Source organism: Hypomesus nipponensis, chromosome 22, assembly GCF_054491055.1.
Source record: "Hypomesus nipponensis isolate SF chromosome 22, ASM5449105v1, whole genome shotgun sequence".
Taxonomy (NCBI): domain Eukaryota; kingdom Metazoa; phylum Chordata; class Actinopteri; order Osmeriformes; family Osmeridae; genus Hypomesus; species Hypomesus nipponensis.
In genome coordinates, this window is record NC_140382.1 from 2,588,140 (window position 1) to 2,608,558 (window position 20,419).

At 38.7% G+C, this 20,419-nt stretch overlaps 1 protein-coding gene across 15 annotated transcripts in view; it reads right to left on the reverse strand.

The window, feature by feature from the left end:
• Nucleotides 1-20,419, reverse strand: part of golga2 (golgin A2) — a 142,188-nt gene that overhangs the window by 43,855 nt on the left and 77,914 nt on the right. For 14 of the 15 annotated variants that reach the window (XM_084686551.1, XM_084686544.1, XM_084686548.1 and 11 more), the window contains one exon: nt 18,192-18,359. The exons of the other annotated variant lie outside the window; for it this stretch is intronic. In XM_084686551.1, coding sequence (XP_084542677.1) covers nt 18,192-18,359 — 168 coding nt within the window. The remainder of the gene's footprint in view (nt 1-18,191; nt 18,360-20,419) is intronic. 15 annotated transcript variants of the gene reach the window in all.

Genomic DNA, 20,419 nt, shown 5'->3' on the forward strand with positions numbered 1-20,419 from the left:
GACGATGGACAGTCACATGTACCGTCAAATCTTGGGTGAGAACCTCCTTTCCTCAGCCAGGGCATTGAAAATGGGTTGTGGATGGATATTCCAGCATGACAATGACCCAAAACACACGGCCATGGTAACCAAGGAGTGGCTCAAGAAGAAGCACATTAGACTCTCCAAAACTTAATCCCATAGAAAATCTCTGGAGAAAGCTGAAGGTTCGAGTTGCCAAATGTCAGCCTCGAAACCGTAATGACTTGGAGAAGATCTGCAAAGGAGTGGATAAAGACCTCAAAATGTTTGCAAAAGAGCCCTCGCGCACTTGATGATTTCACTGTGGGACAGCCGTAAACCTTCACAGACTTAGCAAGAACGCGCCTCAAAGTCAACTTTGGGATTGGGCCGAACCGTTTGTAAACTCCGGATGATTCTCCGGCCATCTTTGAGGGGAAAAAGCTGTTCGTCCTGCGCATTAATTCAGATCATGCACGAAGAGAGGGGGCTATTCACAGACGGATCAGTTGTAGTGAGAGAGAGAGAGAACTCCAGCGAGGCAAGAAGGGGCAGACCAACTCAATGTTCTGCGCGCACAATAAAATATGTTTTTTGCCATGTTAACACTAGAAGTGCCGAGGGGTCATTTTGAACCAGTGAAGATAATATAATTTTTTAATCTTTGCACACCCAGTATATTAACATTTTCAAAATCCCATTGGGAAAAGCTAATTTTACTCCTGCTTACTGGTAAATAGCTGCCAGGTGCGTGTTCGGACCTTTTTTTCTTGCATTCCAAGGCTGCCATTCTTTATCAGCAGATGTCACAAGATGTCACAAGTATGCGAGTCTTCTGCCAATAAAATCACCAATGAAAATTGATCAACGTACGTAAGGGGAATTAGTGGATACTAGGGATGGGCATTCCATTAAATTGTCTTAATCGATCGTCTGGAGAATTAACGATCGATTTTCGATTAATCATTAAAATTGTTATATTAATATTCACTATTTATAGGCTATATCAAAATGCAGTGAAAATGAAAAAACACAAAGTGTTTCCGCATTGAGATCTGTATTACAAGAAGAACAATTTCTGTAACTCCTAGAAGCGGAGCCGACAGCTAGAAGCCGGTGCTCAAACAACTGACCCTCGTTATTTTTCCGGCTAATTAACAAAGCTTCATAAAAACCTTCGCTCTCAATAATACTTAAGGGTAGCATATCCATCTCGATGGACTTGCAGATCCGTTGGGTAATTTTCTCTGCTCGTTGTGCATCGCAGCTCCTCTGTGCTAACACCGAGAGCAGGATGCACTGCTAGGGCTGTCACGATAACTACTTTTTCTTGTGCGATATATTGCACCAAAATTAATTGTGATAAACGATATTATTGCACCCCCCCCCCCCCCTACCCAAGGCGAGTTTTCACGGCTGTTCGCGCGTCTATGTTGCTTCACTTCATCATCCCTTATTGTTTACAACGTTAACAGGGCTACTTGGTTGGCGTTGCCTTTTCAGCTTGAGATATACAAGGCGTGGCGTGAGAGCGTGTGAAATGGTTGAAATGCGTGTGTCTCACGGCCAATGCGTGAGAGTTGGCAGCCCTGTGTTTGTCAGCAGTTTGCAGCATATTTGTAAGTACAGTTTTTTCGACTGTCTTCAATGGCTGCATCTCTTTGGCTACATAGCGAGTTACGCTATCCGTGAGTGTGCGCCATTTCGCGCTGTCACGTTTATATTTACACTGTCGGGAAACGGCATCTGTAACAGAACTGTATGGAAGACTCCTTTCCAGCTCCAGCTGCAGTTGTTGTTCACAGTTTGAAAAACTGGGTGGGATAGTTGTATGTTGCTAGGTGAGATGTTAGGTTAGCTGCCTATTTTCGTTTCCACTGTTTTTAAACAAAGTCGACATAATGGCTCGTTCATGTTAATTGGCTCTCATCTCATTCGGCTTAAAGTCAAAATGTTCCCACACCGGAGCTGAAGATTGCGGCTTTGAAACCAAGTCAATTTTTACTTGTTCTTCCTAACTAGCTGTAGATGTCACGAAACAGAATACTTTATAACACAGTGAGTTCACGCCTTCTCTTCACCTGGTGGTGTCCACTCTGTTTGTGGAGACGCTAGTCAAGCAAACAAGATGACTGAGGCAGCGGGATCGACTAAAATGTTGGTGATATTGGTTCTTTTGTAAAAATGTATATAATCATAATTTTTTTAAATAAAAATGATCAGTTGCAATATATCGCTGCACCAAAAATTATTGCGCTCATTTCCATATACCGTGCGATAAGTCAATATATTGACTATCGCGACAGGCCTATGCACCGCCACTAACCAGGGTCGGATGTATGTTCTTCAAGTGGTAGGCCTACATCATTTGAGTCGTGGAGGAGTTGTATTTACTCAGCTTTGCAGTGTTGGCAATGAACAAAGTAATTTTTAAGTCAAATGTCTCACGCTACACTTTGCCGTGACCTCATATCATGTTTACTTTTGAAATACATGGAAACTCGCCGGTAACTGAGTAGGCCTGTGGCATTTTTTTTCTCCAAACATTGGCTTTGTTTGGTAAAATGTTTAAATCCTGCCACATAGCGAAATCCATTGCATTCCTTCAAGACTCACACTACGCAACGGAACACGCATTAGTTTTATCGATGAACAAATAATGTCATCGACAAAATTCTTAATGATCGATAATCGATCGTCGACTAATTATGCCCATCCCTAGTGGATACTCAAAGTACAGTTTGTGATCAGTAGGTCTATATAATGAGCTGATGAAATTGTCTCAAACATTCAAGGGTCTGATAGATCTAGTTATCCTGGCAAAACAGTTGCTGTTTATTTATTGACAGGGCACGGTCCAAATATTTTCTAATTAGGCTACTGGTCATTGCTGGTGGAGATTTTATGACTGTCGTTTTCACACTTTTAGTTCTCTTGGATGTCTTGATGGGGACCAAAAATATTAATTATAGCCTATAGTCTTGGTCCGCTAACAGATTAATCACATCAAAATTTGTTTTCATTGAACCAAACCTGCCAAGTGTGAACACACCATTGGACTATTTTATTTACTACTGCTTTTATCCACCCCCACCTCGGCTAGGCTACCAAAACCACATCTCTGTTATGCTATTCCCTGCATACAGTAAGCTAAATGAAATGTATTCTTGAGCTGTAAGTAGACCTATCAGAATGGAATGCTTGGAATGTTGGGAAATGTTGGGATTTGAGTAAGCTACAGCTACACCTTTGAAAGGAACTGTTGAGCCTAAATACATTGATTCATAACGCGATCGATTATTAGGAGGGATGGGATTGCATCTTTGAAAGATACATCCACGGGTTACCAGCTAAAGAAAAAAAAAAAAATCCTGTGCACAATGCAGTAGGCTACCCAAGATTAGCCTATTTAATCTATTTAGTCCGTAGATGTAGAGGGAACAAAACGTAAGCTATTCTAAATGATTTGTCAGGCAAGTTGTAGTAGATAGGCCGCCTATTGATTTATCAAATGCAACTCTCGTTTAACATGCACTACTGCCCTTGCATACCCCGTCATCTACACTTGAAAGTCTCAATGTTACAGTGATACAATAGCCTGCATGAAACCAAAATGCACATTCTCAAACAGTATGATATCATTTCGGACATATTATCCACTGGGTCTTGTCATTCCAAAAGTTGTTAAATTGAATAGGCTAAGCATCAACAGGCTAACATCAAGTCTATAGTTTAGAATTAAAAAAAAATATATATATATATATAATTAATTACCATTTTGGCAATACTTGGACTGTGTTCTGACACTAAATGAAGAACATGACATGCTTTGCCAGTATAACTGGATCTAATTAGACCATTGATTGTTTATGATGTCCCTGTGTGTCTGTTTATACTTTTGACTTGGGACAACAACGCGATCTTGTCAGCCAACTATAAAATGTTGATATGTCGGGCTACAAGACCAACTGCAGTCTATAACCTGCAACGTGTTTGACATTCTTTAGCCAAGATCCATAATCACCGACAAACATGGAAATGAATGACAGATTGCCTAATTGCCATTAGAGAGTGATCTGGTGCTGTTGCATGGCAGTGTGTAAGATACTTCAGATACAGTATTAGGGAACCACTAAGGCCTATATAAAAGCATCCAAAAACAGCATTTCATGTGACCTTTAACTCCTGGTTAAACAGATTTAACCATTTTGTAATGAACGCTATATGCTCATGGCATGACAAACGTAATTATAGCCTAATATAATTACTTATAATATCGTGGCATGTTACGGCGTCATAATTTATTGTTGACATGTTATTCTGAGGCAAAGACAAAGATCAATAAATCATGTCTGAACGTCATATTGTTACGGTTGATATATTGTTAGAACTTCAAGTCAGTTAACACCACAACGATGGCATTAACAATAAGCTAGTAATAGTAAACAAAACTCATCATCATTATAATAGTTACAAAGGTATACGCTTAATTTGCTTTGCAAAGCTAGAACAACGACGGAGCCAGATATTCAGGTTTACAGTTTATTTATCCGACACAATACATAAGCAGTTAAACTATAAACATAAGCAAAAAGAACAATGTATAGGCCCTGCACGTATAATACTACAGTACTAATATTGATTTGTAAAGTTCACATGTAGGCTATCTGCTTCTTGATCGGACTTGTACCACATTCTGACAGTTTTCTGCAATGCCTTAGCTCTAGCTCACAAGCTCGCGACTGGTTGTCGCAAAGTATGACGTATACAGCTAGTTGCGGAGCTAGGAACAAGCTTCTGCTTCTGCAGAGGTGCACACTCAGTCATTTCAATGGAGAAAGGCGGATATCGCGATCCATAACACCAACAGCAGAACAGTTATCCAAATAACAAAGTCGTGTACAACACTACAGCGTTTGTATTCACACACACACACTTGATGCCATCTACCTTTACATTAGCGACAGTAACTCAGCTGGCTCGTAGCCCCGTTACGGTAAGATGCTTAGAATTTGCCCATTCTCATCTGATCACCCTGGTTTGCAGAGGTTCACAATCATAATAATTTCATGAGGGGAAAGGCGGATATCGCGCGCGCCATGACACCAACAGCATAACGGTTATCCAAATAACAAATAAGTGTACAACACTAGCGTTACAGCGTTTGTATTCACGCACACACTTCATGCCATTTATCTTTATATTAGCAAGAGTAACTCAGCTGTTAGCTGCAGAGCTAATGTTACAGCCACATTCTAAGGGTAGCAGGTAATCATATACAGTAAAGCAACAAAATGATATAGCGTTAGTTAATTTACTGGTGCAAGGTTTGTAGCTTGATCAAGGAGATTAAGTAATAATCCAGAATTTAATTTCATCAAGGCCAGCTTTGCGTTGGCTCAGGAAACAGTAGTGGCTGAAATGTTTGGCGCAGACATACAAAACTTTGGGAATTGTGTCGGAGCATTTCCAGGGAAAATACAATTAAGATACTGGTTGTGCAGAGGCTCGGATGAAGGAACAAAAAAAATATTTGTGCTTGCATTTGTACATCCAAACACTGAGCAACTGTTATGCTTCGTTTGTTTGCTCGTCACGTTTCTCCAGGAAAAAACGATATCGCACTCGCCCTTGCACGGTGGTAGCTCAGTTTCTCATGGACGGGCCAGATGATCTGGGCGGGCAAAGCAGGAGAGGGGAGGTAACCTTGTTCCTATCTACGTCACTAGGAGGAGATTTTCAAACAGAGTAATTGAGCCGTCATTTTGTCAAAGGCGGAGAAGAACACCCAAGGCTTGGTTTAGACCTATCGAAGATTCTAGCCACTGGGGTATGGAAGCAAATCGTGACCAAAATTCAAATGAAAATGCATTTCCAGAAATGCTTTTTCATTTTAAGAATGTGGCTGCATTATTTGACTCATAAATAAAACAAATAATCAATCATTCTATTTGCATTTTAATTTTCTTCTTTAAGACTGCTCATTCTGTCACTTAATTAAAATGAAAACGAAAAATACATTTGAAATTTAATTTTCAAAATATGCCCCAGCAAATAGATACCAACATTTTATTTGAAATGTAAAATTCGAAAATGAAAATGCATTTCCAGAAATGCGTTTTCATTTTAAGAACGTCGCTGCAAAATCGTGACCACAATTCAAATTCAAATGCATTTCCAGTAATGCTTTTTCATTTTCAAGAACATGGCTGCAAAATCGTGACCACAATTCAAATTCAAATGCATTTCCAGAAATGCATTTTCGTTTTCGTGTTCTGCCCGCAAAGAACTGCCCATAATTCGAAAACGAAAATGCATTCTGAGCGGCGCAGCAGAGTGACGTCAGTAGCCTCTCTTCTTCAGCTCCCTGCTGACCGAGCTACCCATCTTGTTCGGTAGGGGGCGGTGTGCACATACGCATTGCTTTACATGACAACATTTGCCGGGAAATTTACTGAATTGCCGAGTCTTTAGAGGACACATCACAGATTATGGCGCTCCCTCTAATTGTGCTGATACTTGTAAGGTATTTTCTTGTGTGCTTTTATTGTGACAGGGGTGTGTGGTTCTGACGTTGGAAGAAAGTGAGTGGAGTGAAATGCTATGTGTGGGGGAGATACAGTAAAGATGTACAAAGTGTATGGAGCTAAAGCTGACAAAGGTATCTGAATTTGAATATGAAAGTTAAGAAATATTTGTGTGTCGAATTTCATAAAACTGAAATATTTTGCTGTTTAATATATAATATCTGAATTATTTGTATGACAAATTTAATTAAATGGAATTATTTGATCCAAAAATACACATTTCAAAAATTCTGATTCTTGAAATTCAGATTCTTGAAATTCAAATTCTTGAAATTCAGATTCTTGAAATTCTGATTGCTGAAATTCAGATTCAGATTGCGGAAATTCAGATTTTGTCTGAAATAGGCCAAAGGTGAAACAGCTTGCTTTCACAGGGAAAAGCAGACGATTTCAGAACGACCGAACTTTACCTCAGAACACAAGCTCAGTTGCTCATTGGAGGAACAGTATTGAGCAAGTGCTTATGAAACTTGTAAACACTTGTGTCTTCTCCCTTGCCAAAATCTGCAGTTACTGTTACCAAGTGAGTCGAGACAGACTCGGAGGGCGGCGGAGACCGATGGAAGACGTGGAACAACTGGCAAAGCCATAGCCTATATATTTATGTTTCGTTGTTTTCTTTTCTGTGTTGGAGTTCTTTTAAGAGCTTGATGCCATCAACATCCAGCCTGATATAAAATCATGAACTTCAATTGTGTCTCTTAATTATAATACCCACACAGAAAATCCAGGTTGAATCAAGTACTGTATTGCTAATAGCCAATTTTGGATGGTCAAGCATATTTTTCATTGTCTCCTTATTCCTATCAAAGTCAATGTTCAGCCTATGTTCATTTGCTAAGTGACATTTCATATCGGTCATGGTTAGTGAAATATTTGCTTTCTGAGAGATTGGACATAGCCTATTTAACAACATATAAGGAGTTAGCAACATATAAGGAGTTATCTATCAGAATATATCTGTACTGCGGCCGGGTGTGATTTGATTCATCGTCCACACATCATCTGGAAGTCAGTTTCGATCAAATACCAACTATCTCCATACTACAACTTGCCGACGTATCTTATACACATCGGGCCGACGTCGGCAAGAAGTATGTGTGCTATCCCATCTGGGTCTTCCTCAAGCAACTAGCAACTCAGTTTGTTCTACTCGGTCACGGGCATCAGACTCAGATATATTATTAGTTTCTACCAGCTCAGCTAATTCTATCAGTGTATGCACAATTTGAAGGAGCGCCATGATCTGTGATGCGTCCTCTAAATAGCCGGCAATTCAGTCAATTTCTAGGCAAATTTGGTCATGTAATGCAATGCGTATGTGCACACCGCCCCCTACCGAACAAGATGGGTAGCTCGGTCAGCAGGTAGCTGAAAAAGAGAGGCTACTGACGTCACTCTGCTGCGCCGCTCAGAATGCATTTTCGTTTTCGGATTATGGGCAGTTCTTTGCGGGCAGAACACGAAAACGAAAATGCATTTCTGGAAATGCATTTTCATTTGAATTTTGGTCACGATTTGCTTCCATACTGGGGTACCAAAGGCAGGCGAGGGGAACTCATATTAATGTTAAATAACCTCCTAAAATGAAGTTTTCATGTCATGTGACCTTTAAATAAATGTTTCACAAGTGCCAACTTGCAAGCATGTGTTCTTTGTGTTTGGCGTAAATTTTTGTCATACATTCGTTTAAGCCTACATCCACGGATTAAATAGAATGAATAGGCTAATCATGGGCATTGCATTGTGCACAGGATTAATTTTTCTTTGTTTGACCTGATAAACCGTGATTAAATCTTTGAGCCTGTTTTCGGAAGATGCGATTTGCACCAACGGGGTTTCTACAGGTTTCAGTAGTCAAATGTATTTATATTTCATTTAGTTTTCAATCTTAAACTCAGTAAGGTTTGATGGGTGCCTAGCGTGGACCGCCCGCTTCAAGTCATCCCATAGATTTTCAATTATATTCAAGTCTGGGGACTGGGATGGCAATTCCAGAACATTGCAGTTGTTTCGGGTCGTTGTCCTGCAGGAACAGCCAACTCTGCCTTAACTTCAGCTTTGTTAGATTCTTGAACAATTACTTCAGCCGGTAACACTTTAGAATAATGGTCCATTGTTAACAAGTAGCTATGCAGGAAGTAATAGGTAGTACTACATTAACACCAAATTCAATACTATTAACTATAGGGATGGAGATTTGAACTGATTTCACTATTCGAATAGTATCCAAAATTATTTTCGAATATCCGGATAATCTATTTTGTTAATGTGGTTCCGTTATGTAATTAGCCTGACGTGACGCAAAGCATACAGTAAACACATGAACCACCACACATTCTGGCAATAATTGGGACTGTTAAACTATTAGATTAAATAAGGGTTGAATAAAGAAAACAAATGAAAGATCAATTTATTACTAGACGAAAAGACAATGAACTTGAAAAAACGCTGTGTCTTCAGACTTAGGCTCTTAATTTTGCGGAAAAGCGATTAGCCTATTATGTGAAATAAAAAGTAGGCTACATTGGACTAAATTAAACACATTGGGTGGGCTATCCACCATAAAAATGAAAGACACACGGAGAAATATTGCATATTAACTTGGATATTAACTTGGAAACGGAATCCTATAGGATACGGTGCGCCACCACACAATGCAAACATAAACAGCCGTTTACGCTAGCTCTACATGGCTACTGGTAAGAAAATAAATAAGCCACAACTGCATTAGCCATACGCATTTTTATTCAGGAGAATTAACATGTAAACATGCTCAGGGGAGAGGCGAGTACGGAGTCGATTTACGAGCAGGCCGGCGTAGAAAACACTGCAGGAACTGAGGTTGCTGCGAGGTACTGTTTAGCCAGGACACTATGCTTCTTGTAGCGCCAAATGAAATGAAAGGAGACTCGCAGCAGAACGCAGGCGTAGCCTACCTTTTTTGATGGTTTTCATCATTTTCTAATGTCACAACTATTAGAATTCACAACATGACGCGACGGTTTTTCAATAAAACCTTCTTTTTTTTTATCAAACTACGCTCATAAGTATTCGAAAAAAGTATTCGAATACTAACTTACTTTAGGATATCCGGATATTCGATTAACCACGCCCATCCCTAGTCCTAACCTCTTTGACTTAAAAGTCCCTTAAGTTTTTCCCTTCTAGTGATATTTTCAAGCATTTAGCCTGCTCATATTGCATTCATTCATTAATAAAGAACCCCCTTTGAAACACGCTTATTCTAACAACGTTATCACCGGCAGTATTTCAGATGGAATCGCGATTCAAACAGTAACTGCAAACTGAAAATATGCCACCAAAAATGTAAATAAGCTTCACATTTGTTTTTGGAAAACTGTTTTTAACAAGTCTACTTGAAGCGATACTTGACAGTAGGGGTGGGCGATATGGCCAAAATCTTCTATCACGGTATGAATAATGTTTTATCACGATTACGGTATATATCAGGTATAGTAATTGTTCTGTACTACAAGACGTTACTGGCTATTAGTTAGAGGTAGCGACAGTACGAGCGTTCCGATGCACAGTCATGCCATCCGTGAGGTTACCTACTCACAGGTCAATACGGATGCGTAATACCCTCCGACGAAAATTGGAACAAAAAAGCCTCAAGAACCTATAACGGCCACCATATTGTATTTTTCTGTACAATAAATATTTGTCCAAAACTACACAAATCTTCTCATGAACCATAGCTCCGATTAACTTAAAATAAGAAACATGTCTCTTCCTATAGGATGCGAAGCAATAAAGAATATTACAAAATGGCCAAATAATTACTGGAAAATTTTCACCTGTGGCACATATTTCATGTGTCTATAAATAAGTGCCACATTGACCTACGGACTTGATCTGTTCCACACAGAAGGTAGACACGACAAAATGCCAGGTGCATACAGTGAACATTTAAACATAATGAACAAAATAAAAATGTAGAAAATGTACTACAAAATAAAATACTAGGGCTATACAATATAATATAAAATATGATGAATACAATAATATAGAACAAATTATAATACTGAATGTGTTAAAGTGGCAAAGTGTATGAGGTAAAGTGACAGTCATAAAGTCACTTTCATAAAGTAATTGTTGCTCTACGTCTCTGTTCGGTGGTGATAGGAAGCTTAAATCATTTGTTGTAATGAACCAATGAAAAGTGAGAATAGCAGAAAACAAGGAAAATATTAAAATAATATCCACAAGTCATTTTTACATTTTAACTATGGAGGCATCTATTGGATGAATGTGGTAAGTCCTCCGTTGTACACCCAAAAAATATTTGGCTGGTTTTGAGCACTTGTTGGGCTGAACTTTTTTACTGGACCTGGCAACCCTGAACTCAGGTGTGATGTCATTCCTAGTCCTGAGTCAAAGATTTTCAAGAATGGATCTCTGGATGATAGGCCTGACCAGAGTCAAAAGTTCAACGTTGTCACTTTCAAAAGGATGGCGTTTTGACCCCATCAGGCCAAGATGTCAAAGTTGGGATGCCTACTTTGTTGCTCATGGGGAACAAAAAGTGTCAAGAACCCATAATGTGGGTAGCATGGAGTTCTATCTACAGCAGAGGTCTTCAACCCTGGTCCTCAGGGACCCCCTGTCCTGCACGTTTTAGATGTTTCCCTGCTCCAACACACCTGATTCAAATGAATGGGTCGTTATTTAGTTAGGCAGAAGCCTGTTAACGACCATTCAATTTGAATCAGGTGTGTTGGAGCAGGGAAACATCTAAAACGTGCAGGACACGGGGTCCCTGAGGACCAGGGTTGAAGACCTCTGCTCTTCAGTGACAATTTGTGAAGAATTTGTGTACATGTATGAAATACCTGTCTGTATCATGTCAATTTTGCAATGTTAAGGAGGAACCTGCCATTGCGCCCGGATACATAAAAAAAATCAAAAAAGTAAAAAATGTTCCAATTTGGCACATTGACATTACAGGCCAGTGGGTACTCGCATATCAAATATGGGCCACATTTGACTTTAGGGGGTCCCACAGGCCACGCCCATAAGTCAATTAGTCAACTAGCCACGCCCACAAGTCAACAAGTCAACTCTCTTGGAAGTCGCTTTGGATAAAAGCTTCTGCTAAATGAATAAATGTCAATTTAAATTATTCAGAAACTTGGTGTACATGCCTTATTTCTCATTAGGAACAAAAAAAGCCTCAAGGACCAATAAGGTCCACCATGATAGATTTTGCTGTACAATAAAAAAATAAAAACCTACAAAAAATCTTCTCCTCAAACCATAGCTCCAATTGACTTAAGCCTGGGTTTTTCATTGTGTAGGATACATGTCGTATAGGGTGATCAGGAATAAGGTATGAAATACAAAATGACTATTTTTGTAAATGTACACATTACCTCAATATCTATGTGTCAATAATGCAAATGCTTTTGACTGATTAATTTACAAACCTAACAGATTTCAAGAGGACATTACTCTGAAGTACCGTGCACAATTTCACTTTGATATGTCAAAAGATGACTGAATTACAGCTGCTTAAACTTTGTACCAAAGCTAATACTCTGCTCTTTCTATTCATAAAACAGATGATGATGTGTAGCAGGGATATAGAGGCTGACTTACAACCACATACTCTGAGTTTGAATCTCCATTCAGCCTGTTGTTTGCCAAGCATTAATTAATTTTGCTCTCTTGTTGTCCAACTCTTGACCTTCTAGTAAGTAAGTAAGTAAGTACATTTTAATTATAAAGCACACTCAAAACACAGCAAGGCTGACCGAGGTGCCAAACAAAAGCACAAAAACAGAATCAAAATTTTAAAAAATTAAAACACTATAAAAAACACAGTAAAACAAAATACATAGGTCAACAACAGAAAACAAGTAACAGCACAAGTCAAGTGGTGGGAAACGCCAGAACATAAAGGTGGGTCTGAAGCCTAGATTTAAAAACAGACAATGAAGGAGCCTGCCTAATAGATAGGGGATGCTGATTCCACAGCTTAGGACCAGCAACTGCAAAGGCCCCTGTGTGCGTACACAGCGTGATCGGGGAGTGTATAAAAGAAGCTTGTCCGCAGACCTCAGTGACCTAATGGGTGTGTGCAATTTTAAAAGGTCCGAGATATATGAAGGGGCCTGTCCATTAAGAGCTTTAAAAACAAACAATAACATTTTAAAACGTATTCTAAACTGGACAGGAAGCCAGTGCAAAGAGGCAAAGACTGGGGTAATGTGGTCAAACTTTCTAGTGGACGGTAAAATTTTGGCAGCAGCATTATGCACCATCTGAAGACGGACAATTGAGGACTGGGGGAGACCATTATAGAGGGAATTGCAATGATCTAAACGTGAGGTGATAAAAGCATTGATGACAGTTTCAAGGTCTTTAAAAGACAATGCAGATTTAACCTTGGAAATCAGTCGTAACTGATAGAAACTGTTATTTACCACAGAGTTAATCTGCTTGACTAACCCAAGGTCCGAGTCAATAATGAACCCAAGGTTCCTAACATGAGAGCTGACACTAGGAAAAAAATTACTAATCATGTTACCAAGATGAGCTCTCAAGCCAGCAGGACCAAAAATAACAACTTCGGTCTTTTCCTCGTTTAGTTGGAGAAAATTACTTGAAAGCCATTTCTTTATATCCAAAATGCAGTCTAAAAGAGGTTGAACAGTATCATTGGGTTTCAAAGGCAGATAAAGTTGTGTGTCATCAGCATAAAAATGAAACAAGATGTTGTGTTTCCTAATGATATCTCCTAGAAGAAGCATATACAGATTAAAAAGAATCGGCCCCAGAATTGACCCCTGCGGAACCCCAGAGGAAACAGGAGCTACGGAAGAAGAAAAGCTATCTACAGTGACTGAAAAGGTCTTGTCAGTGAGATAGGACCTGAACCACTGTAGTGCAGTCCCCTTAACCCCAGCCCAGTGTTCCAACCTCGCAATGAGGATGTCATGATCCACCGTATCAAAGGCAGCGGTGAGATCCAATAAAATCATAACAGCATTATTCCCAGAATCGACAATAGACAGTAAATCATTAAACACTTTCAATAATGCTGATTCAGTGCTATGGTGAGCTGAGAACCCTGATTGAAGTTCAAAAATGTCTGATGACTTTAAAAAAGGAAGTAGTTGAGATAACAGAACTTTCTCCATTAATTTTGACAGAAAAGGCAGTCTAGACACAGGTCGGTAACTGTACAGACTGGCTTGATCCAAGTTGGGTTTCTTAAGTAGAGGTTGAACAGCAGTATGTTTAAAACAAGCAGGGGCAACACCGTGATCCAGAGACAAATTTATAATTGACTGGATATTAAGTCCAAGTGATGTAAATGAAGATTTCAAAACTATCGCTGGGACAATATCATGAGGACGGCCTCATACCACTAACCATGTCAGGAAGGGAGACATGTTGGAAACTGGAAAGAACAGTAGAAACAGCAACCAAAGGTCGAACATTAACCACAGGGGATTTATCAAGAGAAGAGCGTATGGTTTGAATTTTGTCCAGGAAAAAACACAGAAATTTGTCATAGATTTCACCAGAAGGCGCTACTTTATAATGACAGCTTGGATTAATTACAGAATTAAAGGTAGCAAATAAAATCTTAGGTCTATTAGTGTGTGCATTAATTAAATCTGAGAGGTATCTTATTCTAGCCATTTTAGATGCACTCTGAAAGCTCCTCAAACAGTCATTAAAAATCTCATAAGAGACAGTATGTCGGTCCTTCTTCCATCTCCTCTCAGCTATACGACAGGCCCACCTCAAAGATCGGGAATTATCATCTAGCCAAGGGTAAGATTTTGTTGTTTTAGCTCGTTTCAACTTCATTAGAGCAATAGAGTCCAAAATGGTTAAGCAGGATGAGTAGAATAATGAGAGCAACTCCTCCAGGTTAGAACAGTATTGAGCAGTAGATAAGATCAATGATTCAGCCGCGTTTTCCTGATAAATGTCAGACAATTTGGCTACAGTAGTATAATTAATAAAACGAGAATACTGACCAGTGAACCTAACAGTAGATAAAGGGCCGTGCGTAAAAATATTAAATACAATAGGCAAATGATCTGAGAAACTAGCATCCTTAATTTCAATACTTTCAATGGGGAAACCATAAGACATAATCAGGTCGAGTGTGTGACCAAAAACATGTGTAGAACCTGCAATATTCTGAGTGAAACCACAATAACTCAATACATTATTAAACTAAGAGACCAAAGGTTTACCAGGACAACACACATGAATATAAAAATCCCCCAACAGCAGCAAGCGGTCATACAGCGGGACCACCAGAGATAAGAATTTCGAGAATTCTACAATAAAAGCTTTGTCACTCTTAGGAGGTCTATAGACCAGCGCACATAAAGTCGTTGTGGAAGAAGACTCAATCAGCACATACTGCAGCTTCTACACCAGGGATGGGAAATTAATTTTCCCGACAGGCCACATGAGAAATTGGGGCTGTTGTGGCGGACCAAAACAATAGGCTGTACTTAATTCTGCTCAATATTAATTTGATTACTTTATTATTTATTTTTTTAAGTAAATTATATGGTTTTGAGCTGCTACAGGTAATACATGTTACAAAAAGGCTATGAAAATAAGGCTATGAAAATATATGTCAAGTGTCATTGTATTTTTATTTTTTTACATACCTTTAAACCTTCACAAAAATACATACGATGTACAGTATTCAGCAATTTATTAACCTTATACAAAAGCAATAAGTGCTTTAGATGTTTACCAGTTTAGTACAGTTTTTCTTATTGAGAAAAATCCAGTCTGTCTTGGGCTTGAACAAGTGCATTGACGTCTGGTTAAATGTCTGAGGTAGATATGCGAAGGACAGCTGACAGATGATGATCAGGGTCTGCAGCTTAACTAGCAAACCATCAGCGGCTCGCACCCACTCTGCATCAGTCAAGTTAGTTCTTGTATTTGTCCACGTGTTTAGTCCCGTAGTGTCAATTCAAATTGTAATCCTTCAACACAGCAACCTGTTCTCCACAAACTAAGCACGCAGCTCTGCCTTTGACTTCAGTACTCAGATACTTAGACTCAATCAATCGACGTTTATTTATAAAGCACATTGATCCAAAGTGGTGTGAATAGTGCATAGTAAAACTACGCATAAAACAACAATTTAAAGTTTCCAAAAGTTAAGAATAAAAAAGTGTTTTTAGAGTAGATTTTAAAATATCCAATGAAGGAGCAGACCTCACATGATAAGATAGAGCATTCCAAAGCTTTGGCCCAGCCACAGAAAAAGCCTGATCACCCTTTAATTTGTAGCGACATCATGATACATTTAAATCCAAGTGTTTTGAAGATCTGAGTGCCCTAGCAGGACAGTATGGCACAATGAGATCACAAATATACGTGGGTGCACAGCCAGACAACGCCTTATAAACAAACATAAGGATGTTAAAATCAGCTCTAAACTTAATGGGAATCCAGTGAAGGGATGCCAAAACAGGAGAAATATGATCCCTCTTTCTAGACCCAGTCAAAAGTCTTACAGCTGCATTTTGAACAACTAGTCATCGAGATAGTGTAGCATGAAGAAGACCACAATAAAGAGTTGCAATAGTCTAATCATGATGTTAGAAATGCATGTAACTTCTAAATCTTTGCTTGAAAGAAGATTTTTCAACTATACAATAGATATTAAATGGAAAAAGCTTCTTCTAATAACAGCACTAATTTGTTTGTCCTATTTATATCATCTACACATTCCAATAACACATCAAATGAAGCAGTGTTGTCAAGCCTTACTGGAATATAAAGCTGAAAATCATCTGCATTGCAGTGATATGAAATGTTATGCTTCTGAAAAATGAGGGCCAAGGGGAAGAATATAAAGAGAAAACAATAAAGGTCCCAAAATAGATCCCTGGGGCACACCAAACAGAGCAGGCGCAGATGACAAGGAAACATTTCCTAAATTTACAGAAAAAGTCCTCTTTTTGAGGTAGGAAGCAAACCATTGTAATACAGTGCGCCCGTTACACCCACCATGTATTCTAGCCATTTAAGAATAATGTTGTGGTCAATGGTACCAAATTTAGCGCTCAGGTCTTACAAAACCAGCCCAACACAAGAACCTGAATTTAAAGCAAGCAATATATCATTTTAACCTTCAACAGAGCTGACTCAGTGCTATGTAATGACCTAAAGCCAGATTGGAACTTGTCTAAGATATTAAAGGAATTCAAATTAAACTGGAGCTGTGAAAAAACAACTTTCTCTAAAAGCTTTGAGATAAAAGGCAGTTAAGAGATCGGTCGATATTTTTTGCACATTTCTGGATCAAGTTGAGGTTTCTTCAACATAGGTCACAATAGGGAACAATGGAGCTACTAATACCATCAATTTGAGTGAAATATTTTTTTAAAATCTTCACAAAGCTCAAAAGAGGTCTCAAATAGGATAGTCGTAGTCGGGTTTAGAATAGAGTCAATCATATCAAACAGGACTTTTGGTTGCTTTACGTTATCAGAAATTAATTGAGAAAATAAATTATATTTTGCCTTCTTTACTGCCGCTTGAAAGTTGAACAGACTTGATTTTAAAATCTCAAAAGAAACCTGTAGCCTATCTTTTTTCCACTTTCGCTCCGCTTTTCGACACTCTTGTCTGAAAGCGCGGGTGACATCATTTAACCACGGCTGACCAGCAACCTTCATATTTTTACACTTAAGCGGAGCAACAGCTTCCATAGATATAGACGATGCTTTATACAATCTCAGTTAAGCATCAGTATCTGTTTCATTCAGAAAATCATTATTAAAATGTGAAGAAAAATGTGAAGAAAACAAATTTGCAGTGTTTGAATGAATAGCTCGAGAGAGACCTGAAGGCTGAGGGCAAGTAGAAGACGGGAGAAAGCATTCAGAATCAAACAAAATAGGATAATGGTCAGAAACACATGCATCAATAACCTCCAGATTTGAAAAGAAAAAAAACAAAAACATGACAGAACCAAATCTAGTGGGTGACCCAAATTGTGAGAGTTCACACACAGAGTTCAGAGACTCTAGAATAGTTACAAAGAGCATGTGCACAAACTGAAAATTGCACTTGCACAGGCACTCTTTTGCTCTCTTTTTGTCCTGTCACATAAGGACCTCTGCATGAATGTGAGGTCCACTTTGTCAAGTTGCAAGTACCATGTTATGGCAACTGCTTAAATTTGCACTACACATTTTGTACTTTGTAAAAATAGCTGTTCAATCTAAATTGTTTTGTTGTTTTCTAATGAAGGCAAAAGAAAATCATGTTTTTTTTGTATTTAGATGCAAATGAAAACATCGCAATATATAATATCGTAAACATTTTGACAATATTGAGATATTCATTAATTTAGTAGATGCTCTTATCCAGAGCGACTTACAGTCAGTATAGTGAACTTCTTCCTGAGGCAAGTAGGGTGAAGTGACTTGCGCAAGGACACAATGTAATTTGCATGGCCGGGAATTGAACCAACAACCTTTTGATTAACAGCCCGACTCCCTAACCGCTCAGCCATCTGACCCCCATCTGAGATATATATTCTTTTATTTATATCGCCCAGTCCTAATGGTGTCTCACCTATAGTGTCAGTCTCTCCAGACAGCTGTATACAGCGGTGCTCTAGTTCTTCCATTCTGTCCTTCAGGTCAGCCTTCTCCTGCATTAGGGAGGTGAAGCGCATCTGAAGTTTCTCTGTAGAAACCCTCAATGCCTCATAGACTTCTACTGGGACTCCACCTTCCAAGTCTAGGGAGAAGAGGTGGTGCGCGGTTAGATTTACATCAAACACCAAATCCTGCATACTTTCTCTTTTTTAAAGGGTTGACAACCTTCAGAATCAGTATTAGATGACGAGTAATTTCTAGGGCTGTCAACTAGTCGATTTTCGGGTCGACACTATTGGTCGACTAAGATTTTTTTAATCGAGCTGCCGTATGGCAGTGTGAGATCTGATTCCCGCTTGTATCATCATTGCTGAATTAACAAAATGTTCTACAGAAATTGTAGATTATATTATTTAAGACAAATAAAGTAACTTTAAAAATATATAATTTAAAAGAAAAAGGTGTTTTAATTTAATTTCCATATGGCTTACAGTATAGTTTTTTTGCGTTTATTATAAAACTGGGTCTTGTTCTTCTGGAGCTTTTATTTTTAAACTGGGCTAGTTGCCTAAACTTTGTTTAACACTAGAAGCGTTCAGCCATTTTCCCCTACTAATAGCGCTGTTAGGGGTCAAATGAACCTTCTTCAGGGATATTGCTACTGACACGTAACGATCGCTCGATGGCACTTCTTGCATGGAGCTTAAGGCAAGGTCAGAAAATTAACTTGCCTTGTCAATCTGTCATTCATGTCCATGTTGTTAGTTGGTGATTATTTCATTACAATGTTTGTTGTCTATTCGTTCAATCATTCAGCAAAATATAGTTTATTGGCTGAAGGATGTCACAAACGTTAAGATTGGGTTAGACTGCAGTTGGTATATAGTAGCCCGAAATTATCAAAATTGACTGATTGCGTTGTTGTCCCCACTCATAAGTAGAAACACAAAGGGACATCATAAACGGTCAATGGTTTAATTAGATCCAATCCTACTAGCAAAACATGCAATGTTCTTCATTTATTTTCAGGGCAACGTCCAAGAAGGCTATTGCAAAAATGAGAGCCAAGTGTAATTAGTTAGGAAATGATATAGGCTTACTTGATGTTACATGCTTAGCCTATTCAATTTTGCTAACAATTTTATAAATATCCAAATGGCCCTTGGCAGAAAAAAGGTTCCCCACCCCTGCTTTACATCTACGGACTAAACATAATAAATAGTGTAATCTCGGACATTGCGTTGTGCACAGGATTTCTTCTTTTTTGAGTTGGTAAACCGTAAATGCATTTTTCAGGCTGTTTGAAAAGGTGCAATAGCCATCCCCCATTCTAAGAATTGAGTGCATCGTGTATAAATGCATTTGGTCTCAGGTACTTGCATCGTTGTCAACTCAAATCCAGTTTCGAGCATTTCATTCTGATACTTACAGCTCAAGACAACATGTAATTTAGCTTATTGTTATGTTCACGCACTCTTTGTACAGAATATGGGCAATCTTTGCTAAAGACAGTTCACTATTTGGGATGGATGCCCCCTGGAGTATTATGATGTGGTCTGAGCTGCTAATCCTGTGAAATGGAAGGATAATAAAGACTGTTTGAGACTATAAGTCTCAGGGGACTGTTGTTTCAACTCATTGTATTTAGATTGTATTGCTTTAGGAGTAAGCTGATGATAGGAAGGAACATGATAGCTGTATGCCTGTTCTTTGACGAGGAGTTCATTGTGGAGAAGGATGTGACTGACATTTTATTAATTGATTGTTGCTGAGGAAGACAAGATGTTGATAGCCTACAAAATATGTTTTATGACCAGCATCACTCTGTCAAAAGTTTGAATAAATTACATTTTGTTGAATGATTGAAGGGATAGACAACAATCGTTCTAATGAAACAGTCACCGACTATCAACACAGAAATAAATGACAGATTGACTAAGGCCACTTCAGTTTCCGACTTTGCCTTGGCTGCGTGCAAGAGCCATCCAGCAATCATTAGGGACCATCGACCCCCTATTTGTGCTATAAATAGCCTAGGGAAAACCGCCTGCACCGTGATGCAAATCAAATTACATCACGCATGACGTACCCACAGCTCAACTCGAAGCTTAGGTAAACAAGAACAAATTATAAGTATTTAGTGATCCTAAACATGTTGTTTATTATATTGAGTGACTTCTTAAACACTATAACTTTTGTAAT